Source organism: Parastagonospora nodorum, assembly GCF_000146915.1.
Source record: "Parastagonospora nodorum SN15 chromosome Unknown scaffold_6, whole genome shotgun sequence".
NCBI classification, from domain to species: Eukaryota; Fungi; Ascomycota; class Dothideomycetes; order Pleosporales; family Phaeosphaeriaceae; genus Parastagonospora; species Parastagonospora nodorum.
In genome coordinates, this window is record NW_001884554.1 from 775944 (window position 1) to 792860 (window position 16917).

Here is a 16917-nt window from a genome sequence, read left to right on the forward strand (position 1 = left end):
CATACCCTGCCTATTCCGCCATGGATGTCGATAAGTGCGTCGCATTCCATAAAAAGATCCTTCAAGTAAGGCTGGTTGAGATCAAGCAAAGCTCTTGAAGACTTCGTGAGGGTCTGTATGACTTTATTTATTAGCTTTAACGAAGGAGCAGAGGCGATTCGAAGGTCTCTTTCACTCGATCTCGCAACATTCATCGAACGTGCATACATAGCAAATAACAGAAATTCGTTCTTCTACTATGTCAGTAGTCTCTGAATACCATATAGGTTCTTCAAAGAAGCCGAGGTTTTCAATGAGGCGTATTCTGAAGACGACCACACGCGATACATAGCACTGTATTCCACGAATGACTTCGAATCTCATCCGGTTGGACTTATGTAAGATCTCCGGTTTTCTTTAATGTTCTGAAACGAGCATCCAGATCAGATTGAGACCCTTACGACGTCCAATGCTCGCAGATTTGACCAAAAGCATCATACCGCGATTATCTGTGTAGATGTGGACGATATCGATACTGTCTGCAATGGCTTTATCGTGTGGTATCCTCCCAAAAGAGTGTTAGAAGCATGGTTGGACATGATCGAGAAAGGAAAGGCTATCGTGACCACCAATAGCGGTGACTCAGAAGATCCGTGGATGCTTATCTCTTACGGTGACACACTTTTGCAGGATACCATCGATGTGTTCAATCTCCTTGTCGACGAGATGGAAAGGCGGCTACCTGGATATGAAAACAACATATCAGATACTACATCTCCATTGATCGAAGAAGCGGCATTGGGCGTGGCCAACCTACGGCAGGGCTTTTTACATCACTTCGCTCGAAAAGCGAATAGACCAAGTTTCCGATACATCGTCCCAGGCCGTGAGATCCTGACTGCTTTTTTCGAGCATCAGCGAGCATCCATTCGAACCCCACAAGCATATTCTGAGGCCGTCCCTGGAGATAACTGCTTAAATTTTCCCGCCGGGCATAAAATCACGCCAGAACAACTTTATAGCTGGCAAGCGGTTCTTGGAAGTGAAGGGTCGGATTGTGCTTGGCCTTTCTGGGGCAAGGAATACTATTGTGTTGGCGCGCCGGACAAGTCAGCTACCACAACAACCACACCGACTCCCACACCTGCAGTCACGCCTCCACCAGTCCAGTCAGACATAGATGCGCATTGCAAGAAATTTACTGAAGCCGTTCATGGGGATCTTTGCTTGAGTTTCGCTGAGGCGAATGATATCACGGCCGCTAAACTCTACGCCTGGAACCTGGTTATAGGCGCAGATAGTGCAGGTTGTGGTACCAACTTCTAGGGAAGCGAGTACTATTGTGTCGGTGTAGCTGGTAATTAGGTAACTTGATTCATTATCATTGCGGCTGAGTATTGCCTTGGCGTTATAAGGAGGGCGGAGGGACACTATGTGGGGAGCAAAAGAATTCTATCGATTGCAAGAACGTACGCTGGGCATGTTAGATCTATAACTGATCTCTCTTACCATCACGAACATTGTGGTTGAACAGATGCCGATATTCACACGCCCGGAAGGGTCTGAGCCTTTATCAACTTGCCAAAACTGTAATTGCAGACAATGTACACATAGCCAGCAGGTACATGAGTTGCGTGCTAGTAGCGCGAGGAATAACGGGTACAGAGAGAGTGGGAAGAGAAATCATGAACCTCCCAGGTAGGCGCGTGATGAGGATCACATGACAAACTAGTTTTGTTCAATCGTCCGGATATGCATGGATTAGCACGCATGTGCGGATTTGGTTGGTTGATCTATGTGTACCGGTATTCAGGCAGAACTTTATTTCCGCGTGAGACACTCGCTGCGCCTCGTCTCCTGTGACTTTGCTTTCATAACCGCCAACATCGCATTCACATCACTACTGGAGCTTGCAACTTGAGATGCTCGATGATCTAACACTATGGGGAAAAAGAGAGGATCTAAGCAACAGGAGAACTCCTGGAGCAGGCGGCTTCTCGACCCAATTGGCAACTGGCTCACCAATCGCGCGATATCGTGCAACGAGAATAACTTGCGGAAAACACGACAATATCTCAACGAAATCGACCCAGATTCTTGCCTGATCCTTCTCACCAAAGTACTCCGTCAGCTGCTGGATGGGACCAAAGATGTGGAGAGTATCTTCAAGTCCAATGCAACCACCGATCGCAGCGGAAAATGCGGGTGGGAAAGGGACAATTTTGCCGGATTTCTTCAAAGCAGACTGCCAGGGAACGAGGCAGTGACTGCCTCTGTACCAATACTCTGGTGCGTATTCTGTACCGCGGCAGCCTTCCCTTTTTCACTACAGTCAAACAACCCAGAAGTCGATATAGATGACTTCAGAAGGGCATTCCTCTTTGTTGTTACACGTGGGTAAGAGCTTCCAGGAGCCAGGTCAGATGGTAGCACCTCGGATTGGAAAGATAGTAGGGAGTCCTATGCCGAGAAGGTACCGCAACTCCCCCGAATCATCTTTAGGAGCTCAAGTATCCCTTGGGTGAGATCAGCGACGCCGCCATCTTGGAATTCTTATGAATCGCTGCATCTCCAGGATATCAAAGAAACAATCTCATTCACACAACCTATCATAACTCAGGAGTTTTCCATCGAACCGCTCAGGGAGGCCGATGAAGAGTGGGAGGCCGCTGCACGTCGCGTTCAACTCACTGGTTATAAACAGTCGGGATTAAGCGAGTCACCTATTGCCATAAGTAAAGCTCATTTCGAGAGATTAGTCCAGCTTCTCTTCCTACAGCGTGGAGAAGATAGATGCTGGAGAGTTGGGCATAACTTTTATTCCCCCCATCGCTCTGGGGACATTGTGTACTATGACCTCAGCTCGGACACGGATGAGATATCACGGGCTGCTAAGCTCGCGCCTGCCTTCACAGCTTATCAGTTTCCGAGTGGCAAGGACTGTATCATATTAGAGCAGTTCTAAGTGTGTTGCACAGAGCGCGTAAGCATTATTTAAGCTTTCGTATATTGATATAACCTAATTGTCATCTTCTTAGCCTTATCCCTCTTCGCGTTCTTCCAGCTCTAGGCAAACTTGTTGGGTAGCTAGCTTACCTATCCTGCTATCATACTTATTACCTACGTTAGAAACTTTATAAAAACGTCACATGCTTAAAGTGCTACAGAGGTATAATTGCTTTCTGTTTTATTTTTCCCACTAATACCGGCCGAGCTTAAACTCTAAGTACTAGACCTAGAGAACTCCATACATCGATAGAAGCTAACAGATCTGATCCATCGCAGTGTATATAGATTTGTTCTTCTATTTAGGAGGAGCCTATAGATTTATCTCTGTTAGTAAATTTTCTAGAGTAGTAGCTTATAGAATGTAGAAGAGAGATTACTTACGTTCTATTATTAAATCTTTACTAGCTACCTTTCTATTATCTATATTAAAGTAGACTCTAAGATGTTAAATTAATATTACTTACGTGCTATTATTTAATATTAATTAGCAAATTTTCTAGATTAATTATATAAACAGGATATTACTTATAGGCTATAATTAAATCTCTATTAGTAGCTTATCTAGAGTAGTAGCCTCTAGGCTAAGAAGTAGATATTACTTACGTTCTATTATTATTAATTCTCTATTAATAAATTTTCTAGAAGAGTATATTAAGCTATTAAAAGAGATTTTACTTACAGGCTATAGTTAAAACTCTTTTAGTAATATTTCTAGAGCAGTTTATAAACTATAAGTAGATATATTATTGTAGCAGGTTGTGCTTAATGCAAAAGTAGTTAATTAAGTTATTAACCTCTAAACTGCTTTCTTCTGCCTTTATACTTTGCCTAATATTCTATTAAGCTTAGGCTCTGCGCTAACGCACGTTGCTCTACTATATACCTCCTCTACTTATAAGAGCTTAGCTCTCTTAAGCTTATTTCTATAGTTTACTATTTGCTTCTATATTCCTATAAGCTTATTGCTAGCACAGAACTAGGCCTAATAAACTCTAACTTATTAAACCTAATATAGCAGATTACTATTCTTCTATAATCTTCTCTTTTGCTTTCGCGTTCCTGCGAGCCTAATATTAGTATAAGACTAGACTTAATAAACTCTAACCTATTAAACCTAATATAGCAGATTACTATCTCTAAGTTTAATTGCTAAGATAACGCAGACTACGCTCTGCCTAATGCCTCTTTCTTTATAATAATAGTAAACTCTCTATAAGCCTCTCTAATAGTTAATAGAGCCTATAGAGTAGATCTAAGAATAAGGAACTTAAGCTGCCTTTCTAATTAGAGCAAGAATTCTTCTAGCTTCTACTAGGTGCACCTAAGTAGAACTTAGATTAATTTATATAAAGAACTTATATATATAATAGCATAAGCCTTTCTAGTTATTTTATAAGTTCTTGCTAATGCCTCTATTCTCTCTGTATGCTATAATAGGAGCTTACTCTAGAAAGATGCTTATTATACTCTAATGCCTGCCTTAAGTTTATAGATCTAAGAGCTAAGATACTCTATTTACTCTATAACTTTACGTAAGTAAGCTTAAGTCTAGAAAGGAATATATTAGATGCGTTTATTCTATTTACCTTAATAAGTCTTGTAGTAGCTCTAATGCTAAACTAAGCTTAATAGGCATTTAGCAGACTTAGTATTAAGGTTTTCTCTTACTTATAACGCAGATAGCAACGCAGCTATAAGGTAAAGTTAAGTAATAAGCAGCATACTAGGCTGCTGTAAATGCTTTCTAGAACTATAAAATACTAAGCTTCTACTATATTCTCTATCCTTTATACTTCTTACTTTACTATCTTCTTCTCTAGTTCTTTTCTTTCTCCTAGCATCTTTCTATATACTATTAGAATTATAGCTTACGTTAACTACTCTTATAGGTCTATCTCTGCCTATTCTAGCTGTAGTAGTTAAGAATTTAGTAGTAGCAGTAGTAGTAAGAGGCCTTCTTCTAGTAGCTAAGGTTCTTAGCTTCTAGTATTACTAACTAAGAAGCGCGCTCTGCCTACAGTTTGCATAGTACTTAAAGCTAGTAAGTCTTTTTTTCTTTCTTCTATTAAAATTAAGTTAACTAATATTTTTGTAGTTACTTACCTTCTTAATTAGCCTCTTAGCGCTAATCTTGCTAATAATATTACTGCTATTTTAGCTAATTTGCTTAAGTAAGGCTAGATTCTTTCTTAGTTTCTTAATAATATTAGGCGCGCTTACTTATACTAGCATATAATAATACTTTAACTAATGCTAATTACTCTTACTTAATTACTTATAGAGATCCTAATAATAATATGCTAACTTTCTTTTATTACCTTTACTATAGAGGTTACTCTTATATTCTTAAAAGCTAGGCTTTCTTAGCATTTTCTACTTAGTAAGACTTTAAGCAGTTCTACTATTGCACTATTAATTATAGTATTAAGAGTAGTAGTACTATTAGCTCTAATAGCACTTACTTAGCTACTTTACTACTCTGCTACGCTAATAGTGCTATGCACTTCTTCTATTAAGATAATATTAATAATAATAACTACGCTTATAACTACTACTTACGTAATAATAAATAGTATACTTAGTTTATTTTTCTTTTCTAGAGCTTGCTTATGCTATTACTACTAGTTAAGCTACTTAAGTTAGCTCTACTTCTAAGGTTATAAATTTTAAATCTAGATATGCGCTATATTGCTAGAACTTTCTACCTAATACTCTAAATTCTATATACCTTATTTATAGCGTTTTAGTAAATTTGCTTACTTCTTATTATTATAGCGTATCTTATTCTAGCCTTAATATACTAGAGAGGTTAGCTATCTGCTAGAGTTAGGTATTAGAAGGTAGCTATTTTATAGTTTTAGATTCTTCTTTAGCAGAGCACGTATTAGCTTATAAGTTAATTTAGTCTAGCTATATTATTAAGTTTAGTTTAGAATTCTTAGATTCTCTAATAGCTCTTTTAGATCTTAGTTTGCTTATAGTAATAAGCTCTTCTTTTTGCAATTCTTCTTATAGTTAACTTTCTTCTCTTAGGTAATTCTCTTCTTGCAGCATGCTTTCTAATTCTTTATTAGGCTTAGCTATGTACTCTTCTTTAGTAGAATCCTCTTCTTATAGTCTTAAAGATGCTAGTAATAGCAGTAGTATAGGTAGCTTTACTTAGCCTGCTATATTTTTGCTAGATGCTATTACTAAAGCTACTTAAGGTAAGACTAGTTCTACTACTTAAGAAGCAGTAGCTTTTTAGAATAGATCTCTCTAGTAGCTTAGTTACTAGCTGTTTACTAGATTTCTAGTAGATAATTATTAGCAAGGCTCTAGTAATTCTTCTTATCTTCTTACTCCTAGCAGTTCTAGAGGTACTTAGGCATCTTATTATAGCAGTGTTAGCAGTTCTAGTAGTTCTTTAGATAGGCGTAGTTATAGCAGCTCTAATAGCTACTCTTAAGAGAGCTCTAGCAGTAGTAGTAGTAGTAGCCTAAGTAGTAGTTAGTAATAGTATTTTATAGCCTTTTTACTAGATTCCTTTTAATCTTTCTATATATTATTAAGCCTAATAGTGTAGCTTTTTCTTATATCTTTTTCTTTTTTTTTTTTTCTCTCTGCCTCTTATAATATATAAAATAAAACTTATAATTCTTATAAAAATAATTTCTAAACTCTATAGTAATTTCTTTATTTATTTATTAGGCTTATTTTCCTTATATGCTAATACGTAGGCTTTGTAATAAAGCGTTAGAAGATATATTTAATAAGCTAGATTCTATATAGCAATTAATGCTATAGCAGCTTCTTTTTCTTCTATTAAGCGCATTTTTTATTCTCTTTTCTTCTCTACTCTTTTGCCTTTAACTATTCTATAGTTAAAAGTTATTTAGATTATCTATCTTATCTCTATACTATTTCTATTCTATATTATCTATAGCTTTACGTAGAATCTAAACTTAGACTTACTACGCTAAAGCTTAGTTTAATAGCATATAGACTTTCTTATACTCTTCTTTATAGCTAGCCTTCTCTTATATTACTAACGTCTATTAGGTCTAGTATCTCTGCGTTATTATCTAATACTATTTCTATATCTAATAATAAATGCTAATAGAACTTGCGTAGTTAGTTACTAGTATAGATTACTTTTAGTAGCGCGCTATTTAGTTCTTTAAGAATATATATTACTTTCTTAGAGATGCTCTTAATATAGAAAGGCTCTTTCTAGCAAGGTTCTAGTTTTTATAATCTACTTATATTAAGGTCTTAAATAACGTTCTTAACTAAGACTAGATCTCTATAAGTTATTAGATCTGTGCGCAGTATAGCTTTATTATTAAACTATTCTTTTCTCTTTTCTCTAAGTTATATAGTTTAATCTACTACTTTCTTTAGTTAGTTATCTTTATATTTAAACTATTTTACTTATAACGTAAGCAGCGTTACTATATTCTATACTTAGTTCTAAGAAAGTATTTACTATATATAAATGCTAAGTTCTACTAGAAGTACATATTCTTACTTAGTAATAAGAAATATTAGAGTCTTGCTAGTAGAGCGTTTAACTATTACTTAGTCTGCCTATAGTATAAGGTGTAAGTTTATAACTTAGTTCTTCTTTATCTTACGTAAGGCTCTTATAAGTTCTTTATAGCTGCGCTTAATAAGCTCTTAGGCATGCAGGTTAAACGCGCTTACTATAACTATTATAGTATTATATAGTATTACTAGATCTTTTATAAGTTCTTTATTTTCTAAGCCTCTATCTACTAAAAGCTTTATTAGAACTCTCTAATAAGCAAAGATTATCTCTTCTAAGAACTTAGAGACTTATAAAGAGCTGTTTTCTAAGAGTGCTTTAGCTTTAATATATTCTAAAAGATAGTCTCTTATAACTACTAGGAACTTCTTTCTAGTAAAGCTATTAGGTATATATACTATATCTATAGTTATCTATACCTATATAATATTAGAGCCTTATATAGAGTATAGTTCTTTATTAAAGCGTTACGCGCTATAAATCTAGTATTCCTAGTATATTTTAACGTATTATTTTATAGCCTTAAATATATTATTCTAGAAGTATTATGTCTATATCTTTCTCTAAGTGCCTTCTCTTCCTTAATAATCTAATGCCTTATAGAGTTATTAGAGAATTTCTAATTATTAAGAAAGAATATCTATAACTCTTCTTAATAGACGTCTAAGTCCTGCTTTAGCTTATAGAATGCTTTCTTTTATGCAAAATTTACGTACTTATCTTTAAAGATTTCTTATGCTTTTCTAGTTAAGCTAAGCAGAGTTCTGCATTATAACTAGCTATTAAGGTAATATTTTAAAAGTATTATTATTTCTAAGGTATTAAGGACTAAGAGATTAAAAGCTTATAACTATATACTATAGGTAAGCCTTAAACTATCTATTAAGTCTCTTTAGTTTAGTGTTATTAATTCTAGCTATTTATTAATAAATTCTTTAATATTCTCTTTTAGATTTTCTAGTAGCGTCTATTCTAGTTCTTCTAGTCTGCGCAAGAGCATATCTATAACTATATTCTTCTTGCTCTTAATATAGCGTACTTTAAATTTCTATATATTAAGTAATGCTAGCTATTATATTACTAGTGCACTTAGAAGGTTAGTAGCGCTCTAATTTAGCTAGTCTATAAGAGTTCTTACGTCTATCTTAACTATAAAGTAAACTCTATAGATCTAAGAGTAGAACTTTTTTAGTATAAGAAGTATTACTTTGCATTTATGCTTACCTAAGTTCTAATATCTTTCTATAGCTAACTATACTCTAGACTTAAATTATACTAGTCTTTTATTTTCTTAGAGATCTTCTTATTATAATACTACTCTCTATTCTTTTTTACTTCTATCTACTAAGATAATAATAGAGCGCACTAGCTTACTATAGTTAATAGAAACTAGTGCTAGCACGCTTATTAAGTATTATTTTAAGTATTCTATTGCGTTGCTAGCCTTAATAGTCTATTTAAATACTACTTCTTTTTCTTAAAAGGTTAAAGAGTAGAGCTACTTTTTAGGCAAAATCTATAATCTAGATATAGTAGTAGATATAGATGCTAAGAAATATTTATATATTCTTTAGATAAGCATATGCTAGCTATTAAGTAATTTTAGTAATCTTCTTTAGCGCTAGATATCTGCCTTACTTATCTATAACATACCTAATAATCTCTATACTATTATAGTACTAATACTCTTAAAACTAGATACTATTGCTTCTGCTAGTTTAAGGTTATGTAAGATATAGTTAATATTAATAATATGCTCTCTAATAAACTATTAGATGCCTAGCTCTATAAGTTTCTCTCTATAGTTAGTTTTTAGGCCTTTAATAGCAATATCGTCTATGTATAGTATATAGTAGTATAGAATTAAGTTCTAAAGAATCTTTATTACTATCTGCATAAACTTAGCTACTAAGTTAGTAGTCTCTATAGGCAGTATATATTACTAGACTAAACTATAGCTAGAAGTAAAGAAGGCAGTTATTAGGCGTAATTCTAGGTATAACATAACTTAGTTATATCTTAAGAAGAAGTTAATAAGAGAGACTACTTAGTAGCCTGCAAATTCTTTAGAAAACTTATTAGCGTTTAGCAGCATATTAGCGTCTCTTATTATAACTTAATTAGTCTTTTAGGCATTATTAATAAGATAGTAGCCTTAATTCTTCTTCTTAATAAAGAACTAGAGGTTACTATATAAGCTTTTACTATACTTAAGCACTTCTTAGTTAAGTTACTACTAGATTATATTATTTACTTCTGCTCTAAGTCTTCTTAGAACTAAGAAATTATCTTCTTTCTAAGTATTATAAGGCATAGTATTAATATATACTAGAGAATAGATATCTTTATAGATTCTTTCTAATTCTGCAAAGTTAAAGCTAAGCGCTGCTTCTTAATAGAAGAAGACTTTCTATAATATAAGCTTTTCTTATAGCTATAGCTATTTAGCAATTTTTATCTTCTCTAGCCTTTTATTAGTAACTCTAGTTCTAACTAGAAATAAGACAGTTCTATCTCTAATATATCGTTAGAAGCTTTTCTAGCTTTAGTCTATATTTAGCTTTTATCTTTCTACTACTTATACTTACTAATCTATTCTTTCTTCTATAGTATAAGGCATAAAGTCTAGATTTACTAATAGGCTAGACTTTCTTATTCTTTATTTTCGTGCATTATAGTAACTTTAAACCTAATATAGTTTTAGAATATCTATACTTTAATTTCTACCTACGCCTACTTCTTCTTAAAGTATTTTTAAGAGTCTGCGTAATAAGCATATACAAGTTCTTATAGAATTTCTTTAACTTTCTAGTCTAATAATAAAGAGATATTAATAATAAGTAGGCCTTTCTAGTTATAAATAATAATTTCTTCTGCTCTTCTACGCCTAATAGTTCTATAGTTATTATATCTAATAAAGTTACTTTTAGTTAATATTAGAAGTAAATTATCTCTTAATACTTATTAGAGCAAAGCAAAGGCTAACGTATTATTAGAGGCCTATTCTGCTATTATCTTACGTAATCTAGTTACTTATAATACTTAAGGCTTTTCTTTGCACTCTAAAGGTACTATTACTACTTCTCTTCTTAGGCGTTAGCTACTACTAATTCTCTAGCTTCTATAGGTCTTTATCTTTTTCTGTTAGAGTGCTAAGTCTATACTCTAGACTTTACTAGCTTTTAGCTATACTAACGTTCTAGTAATAGTACTTAAAGATATTATTAGTAGCTCTAAATAAAGGTTGCGTAAGGTAGATTAGTCTTCTAAGAATACTATATATTTTATTCTTCTATCTATACTAGTAACTTAAACCGTTACTTAAGGGCATCTGGCTAAGTAGAACGTTTGCTAAGAGTAAACTAGATTTGGAAAACGTTTTTAAAGAATAAAGAAGTTAGTAAAAATAATAATATTTCTAATAGATACTAGAGCTTACTATACTATGCCTGTAAATAATTTAAATAAGCTATTAGCTGCCTGCATTCTTAAATTACTTATTTCTTATAGTATTAAGGTTACTATAAGTTCTGCTGCTTAGGCTGTCTTTAGGCATATTATATTAAGTTCTGCTTCTAAGTTAAGCAGCGCTAAGAGTTATACTTTATAGATTATTATTAGAGCTTATAGATAGTTGCAATAGACGTGCTTAAAGCTATAATTCTTATTATACTCTCTCTATTCTAAAGTTATTCTTAGTTAGTTATTATTATTAGAAGGTGCTAAGAAGGAATTCTAGTAGCAGTATTCTCTTAGAAACTCTAGTACTATAAGGTAAGAATTACTGCTCTTACTTCCTGCTTAAGTAATAAGGCTTCCTAAAGCTTCTACTTCTACGTACTTAGAGTAAGCAATAGCTATATTGCTAATATTTATGCTATTATTCTATAGGCTTAGCTTAATAGGACTTTAGCATGCTATTTTAGGCCTAAGAGAGAGCTTCTAGGTATTCGCTTATATAATAAGCTTTGCCTAGTTATTTCTAAAGTTCTAGCACTATAGCTAATAGATCCTTAAGTAGTACTAATACTATAGTGTTAAGAACTTAGTATACTATTTAGTCTAGGTCTAATAGAAGCAACTCTAGAATCTTATATTTCCTTAGAGCTATTTTTAGCTCTATCTTCTGCAGTTGCCTTTTATTATTATCTACGTCTATATCTTTATTAAAAGATACTACTTTTAGGCAAATCTAGTTAGCGTTGCAGCTTTTATTATTTCTTACTATAGAGGTATATAATATAACTAGCTTAAGCGCTACTATTCTAGGATTGCAATTAGATATTGCTAAGTTAGTAAAGAATATACTTATAACTATTGCTAAGGTAAGCAGCACTTCTTTAGCTCTAATAACTATGCTAGCAAGTTTTAAGTACTATATAAACTTCTCTTCTTCTATAACTTCTAAATTCTAGAAGCTGTTCTATTCTATAATTATTATATTATTAGATAGCTCTATCTATCCTTAGGTCTGCTTAACGTAAGAGTTTATTATTATAACTAAGTTAACTACTAGTTTACTACTTTATTTTAGCTAAGTCTTAATTTCTTTAATAATAGTTCTAATAATATGCGTTCTAGAGATATTTCTAACTTCTTCTTTAGGTTATTCTTTATTTCTTTAACTAATGCAACCTTGCAGGTTTAAGTAGATCTATTAGTTCTAGATAAGCTTATCTCTTATTTTATAGAAGCATGCTAAATAGCTTAACTCTTTATAAGTATAATAAGCTTAAAGGCCTTACTAATTACTATAGTTCTATATCTAAGAACTCTGTTAGAACTCTATCTAAGTTTATTAATAGCTAGAACTTAAGAGCATAATATATAGAGGCTGCTAAAAGTTTTAGCTACTTAGTACTTAGTTCTATGCTTATGCAGAGAGAGTACTAACTTTTATAAAAGTAAGCTTAATAGCTTCTTAGATATCTGCATAGCTAAGGAGTTTTATTTTCTTAGGTTCTTAGAAAGTAGTTAATAAGTTTACTCTACTAAGCTTAATTCTAGTAAATTTCTTAATTAGATTATCTACCTTGCTCTAGGTAAGTTTATAGCCTAGTAGTATCTATAACTCTTATTCTTCTTAGAGTTATTAGTTTACTTTAGGCTAGCAGAATAAGAGTAGAGAAATAATGCTTAGATCTAGCTGCAGTGCATAGAAGGTGTTTATAAGTATTAGTTCTAATAAGTTACTAGTTATTAATTTTATAATGCTACTATTTTTTCTAAGAGCTAGATTAAAGGCTTTAATTTCTAATTCCTTAGAGGCTATTTTACTAAGAAATAGTTTAATTCTTTTAAAGATAAAGTCTAATAGTTAAGCAATTAAGAGGTTAAACTTATTTAGTACCTTATTTAGCCTTTCTCTATTAAGGCCTTAAGTAAGAAAAAAGCTCTTCTATTCTATTATTACTAATTCTACTTTAAGGCACCTATTAAATCTAGGCCTAAAGGCGTCTAGGTAGCTTTAAAGAGATAAGTTAGTTATTATTAAGCAGCTTAGGCACTAGAACTTAAGAGAGTTCTTAGTTTCTTTACGCTAAGCTTAATTAAGGCTCTAGAAATATCTACGCAGCGCTACCTAGATATCTTGCTAGTCTTTAGTAAGTTTTGCTACTTTAAATTTAGCTATGCTATTTTTAATAATATTACGCCTAGTATAATTATAGTAGCCTAGAAGTCTTAAGATATAGTTCTTAATAGTCTATTAGTAGAAGCTAGAGCGCTGTTTAATTCTCTTTAATAAATAGAGTATATATTTTCTCTATTAAATAGAAGAGAGATATTTATAAAGAGAGCTTATTTATTAATATAAGAGCACTAGTTATTACGTGCTATTACGTTTACTTCTTAAGCAATTGCCTTAAGAATTTCTTAAAAATTAAATACTAAAAGTATTTCTATTTCTAAAGGCGCTAGTGTTACTACTAGTTCTAAGCTTAATAGATTCTTAGCTTAGAGGTAAGCTTAAGTGCTATCTTCTTCTTAGAGTAGAGACGTTAAGCTTTCTATGCAGTAGAGAGGTTACTAGTTAGATAAGAAGCTTATTGCAATTAGAGCTTAAGAGTCTGTAAAATCTAGAAAGTAGTATAAGAGGAGAATAATAAGAGTTAAAAGAAGAGTATTAATAAGAAGAAGTAGAAGCATAACTATTTAGAAAGTAAGCTAAAACGCTAATAGTGTTTCTTACTAGAAGATATTTTTAGTAGCCTAAATATAGCCTTATATTATATTTTTATATTCTTAAACATTATATATATAGTCTTAAAGGCTATTAAGCTATACTCTAATAGCTTTCTAGAACTATAGTTTATTCTTTACTGCTTAGGTAATCTAAGTAATATTAAATTTTATATTCCTAATAATTAACTGCTATTAGGTTTAGTCTAAGAGGCTTCTAGCGCCTATGCTTATCCTATAGTAAGTATATTATTTTATTTTTAGTTCTAATGCTAACTTAGTAATAAGGATTACTTAGTATAATATTATTATATTCTCTAGCTATGCTGCTATGCTATATATTACTCTTCTTATATCTTAATATAATCTATTCTTATTATTATTGTTTCTATGCGTGTGCCTATTCTTATTACTTATTTCTATTTCTATTCCTATTACTTATTTATATTCTTATTTCTATTTCTGTTATCTAATATATTATTAGAGCTAGATTTCTTGCTTAGCTATATTTGCCTGCTCTTAGCTTTCTTAAGAACTAAGGTATTAGGTTTAAGTCGCACAATTAGTTACTATTTATTATAGTAGGTTATGCTTAATGCAAAAGTAGTTAATTAAGTTATTAACTTCTAAACTGCTTTCTTCTGACTTTTATACTTCGCCTAATATCCTATTAGGCTTAGGCCCTGCGCTAATGCACGTTGCTCTACTATAATATTACTTACGCTCTATAATTAAATCTCTATTAGTAGTATTTCTAGAGTAGTAGCTTCTAAGCTATAGATAGTTTACTTACAGGCTATAATTAAATCTCTATTAGTAACTTTTCTAGAATAGTAGCTTATTAGCTATAGATAGATATATTACTTACCTTCTATAAATTTTCTGTTAGTAACTTTTCTAGAGTAAATTATAAGCTGTAGATAGATGTGTTACTTATAGGCTATAAGTCTCTATTAGTAGTATTTCTAGAGTAGTAGCTAAAAAGCAATAGATAGTTTACTTACACTCTATAATTAAATCTCTATTAGTAACTTTTCTAAAGTAGATTATTAGCTATAGATAGATATATTACTTACGCTCTATAATTAAATTTCTATTAGTAATATTTCTAGAGTAGCTTATAAATTATAAGTAGATATATTACTTACGCTCTATAATTAAATCTTTATTAGTAACTTTTCTAGAATAGTAGCTTATTTAGTTATAGTAGTTTACTTATAGGCTATTATTAAATTTATATTAGTAACTTTTCTAGAGCAGCTTATTAGCTGCAAATAGATATATTACTTACGCTCTATAATTAAATTTCTATTAGTACCTTTTCTAAAGTAGCAGCTTATAATTAGAGATATTACTTACTTGCTATAACGCATATATTAGTTATAGTATATCTAATCGTATATAATTACTATGCCTTATAGCTATTATATATTAGTACTTACGCGCTAGAGATAAAGTTAGTATAGCTGCTATATTAAGAAGTAAGTATATATACCTTATTAAGTGCTGCATTCGAAGCAACTACAGCATTTAGAACAGCTATAGCTAGCCTAGTAAAGAGAGTAAAAAGGTAGATAAGCTGTATAGTGCAAAATAGAATATAAAGTAAAAATAGTAGTATGTAATATAATAATTTAGATAAGTTCGTTAAAATAGTTATTATCTTTAGAGTATCGTAGAACGTAGTATATATATCTCTAGAGCTATAATTTAAATGTTACTATTAGTACACCTTGCTAGAATCTAGGTTATTATTAGCTTTAACTAGAATCTATATAGATTATTATTAGCTTTAGCTAGAATCTATATAAGTTATTATTAATCTATATAGTTTATTATTAACGTATTCTATTATTAAGCTAGCTATATTATTAAGCTAGCTACTTTTTCTTAGCACTGCGAACACTACGTACAAAATATAAAATTACTTTATACTCTTTATAGATTCTTTATATAATATAGCTATATTAGATTTAGAATCTTCTTCTATATCTTTCTAATACGTATAAGTATTATATCTAGTCTTCTTATAGTTACTATAGCGTTATTAAGCTAGCTAAGTTCTTTCTTAACTATCTCTACTATTACTCTTCTTAGACATTATATAAGTAGCAGAAGCACTTTTAGCTATCTATAATATACTTATACTAAACTCTATTATACTGCTTATCTAAATTTACTTCTTTTTATACTTTCTATGCTTTATTAACTCTGCTACTTACTCTTTAAGCTCTTATATATAAGCTTTAATTAGAATATTTTTATATAGTATCTTCTTAGCTTCTTTAATAAGCTTTAAGAAGCCTTCTTAAGCGCTTATTAGTAATTATATAATAGATTCTCTTACTAGCCTTAATTATAAGCTAAATTTGCATAGATTAGATAGAGTTTAGAACTACTAGAGCATTTCTAGTAGAGCTACTAGTAGTAGCATATAAAGATAAATCTTAAGATAATTAAGAACTTTCTACGCGTTAATAGAAACTAGTCTTACTATCTTAAAGGCCTTTTTATAGTTCTTATATATAAATATATTAAAAAATGCATTCTTAAAGATAGAAAGAAAGCCTTCTTTATTAATATAGAAGATGCATTAGTATACTAAGTCTTATACGCATTAGAAGTACTTCTATTTTAATAGTAAAAAGCATACTATATTAAGTAGCTAAAGTATATATAATAAATAAGCAGGCATATAAAGAGTTAGGATCTTTTATATAAGGTAATAGTCTTTAAAATTCTAGTTAAAATAGCTCTTATAGCTATCTAAGATAAGTAGCTTATATAACTCTACCTAATATATCTTTATATGCTTATTAAAGTGCTTTAATTACTCTAGACTAAGCGCATTATTTATCTAGCTATTCTTAGATACTAAGAGCTTCTAGTTATATAGTATTAAAGCCTCTTTATACTATACTAAGATATAGATGCATCTCTTATAGATAATAAAAGATAAAGTTACGTATCTAGTAGTATAGATACTCTAGATTACTATAATTTACTTATAATTATCTAGCTAGATTATATTTAGCCTTATACGACGCTCTAAGCTAGTTACTACTTTTATTAAGCTAATAATGCTTATCTAGAAGCCTATCTTATTAAAGTTATAGATATTATTATCTAGAACTTTATACTTAGCTTTTATCTCTTATATAAGCTTAAACTAGGCGCTAATAACCTTAGAGTCTTTCTAGAGTATTCTCTAATAATTCTTT

The 16917-nt window shown here is 31.2% G+C and overlaps 2 protein-coding genes across 2 annotated transcripts; both read left to right on the forward strand.

Moving 5' to 3' along the window:
- Positions 1 to 20: 20 nt before the first annotated feature.
- On the forward strand, positions 21 to 1305 carry SNOG_04457 (hypothetical protein; the record flags this gene model as incomplete). The annotated part of the gene is made up of 3 exons (XM_001794822.1): positions 21 to 34; positions 267 to 377; positions 459 to 1305. 3 exons carry the CDS (start codon positions 21 to 23, stop codon positions 1303 to 1305), a joined length of 972 nt encoding a protein of 323 aa, XP_001794874.1.
- A 616-nt stretch (positions 1306 to 1921) lies between these two features.
- On the forward strand, positions 1922 to 2944 carry SNOG_04458 (hypothetical protein; the record flags this gene model as incomplete). The annotated part of the gene is made up of 2 exons (XM_001794823.1): positions 1922 to 2268; positions 2398 to 2944. The coding sequence occupies 2 exons, from the start codon at positions 1922 to 1924 to the stop codon at positions 2942 to 2944; spliced, it is 894 nt and encodes a 297-aa protein (XP_001794875.1).
- Between the last annotated feature and the right edge of the window lie 13973 nt (positions 2945 to 16917).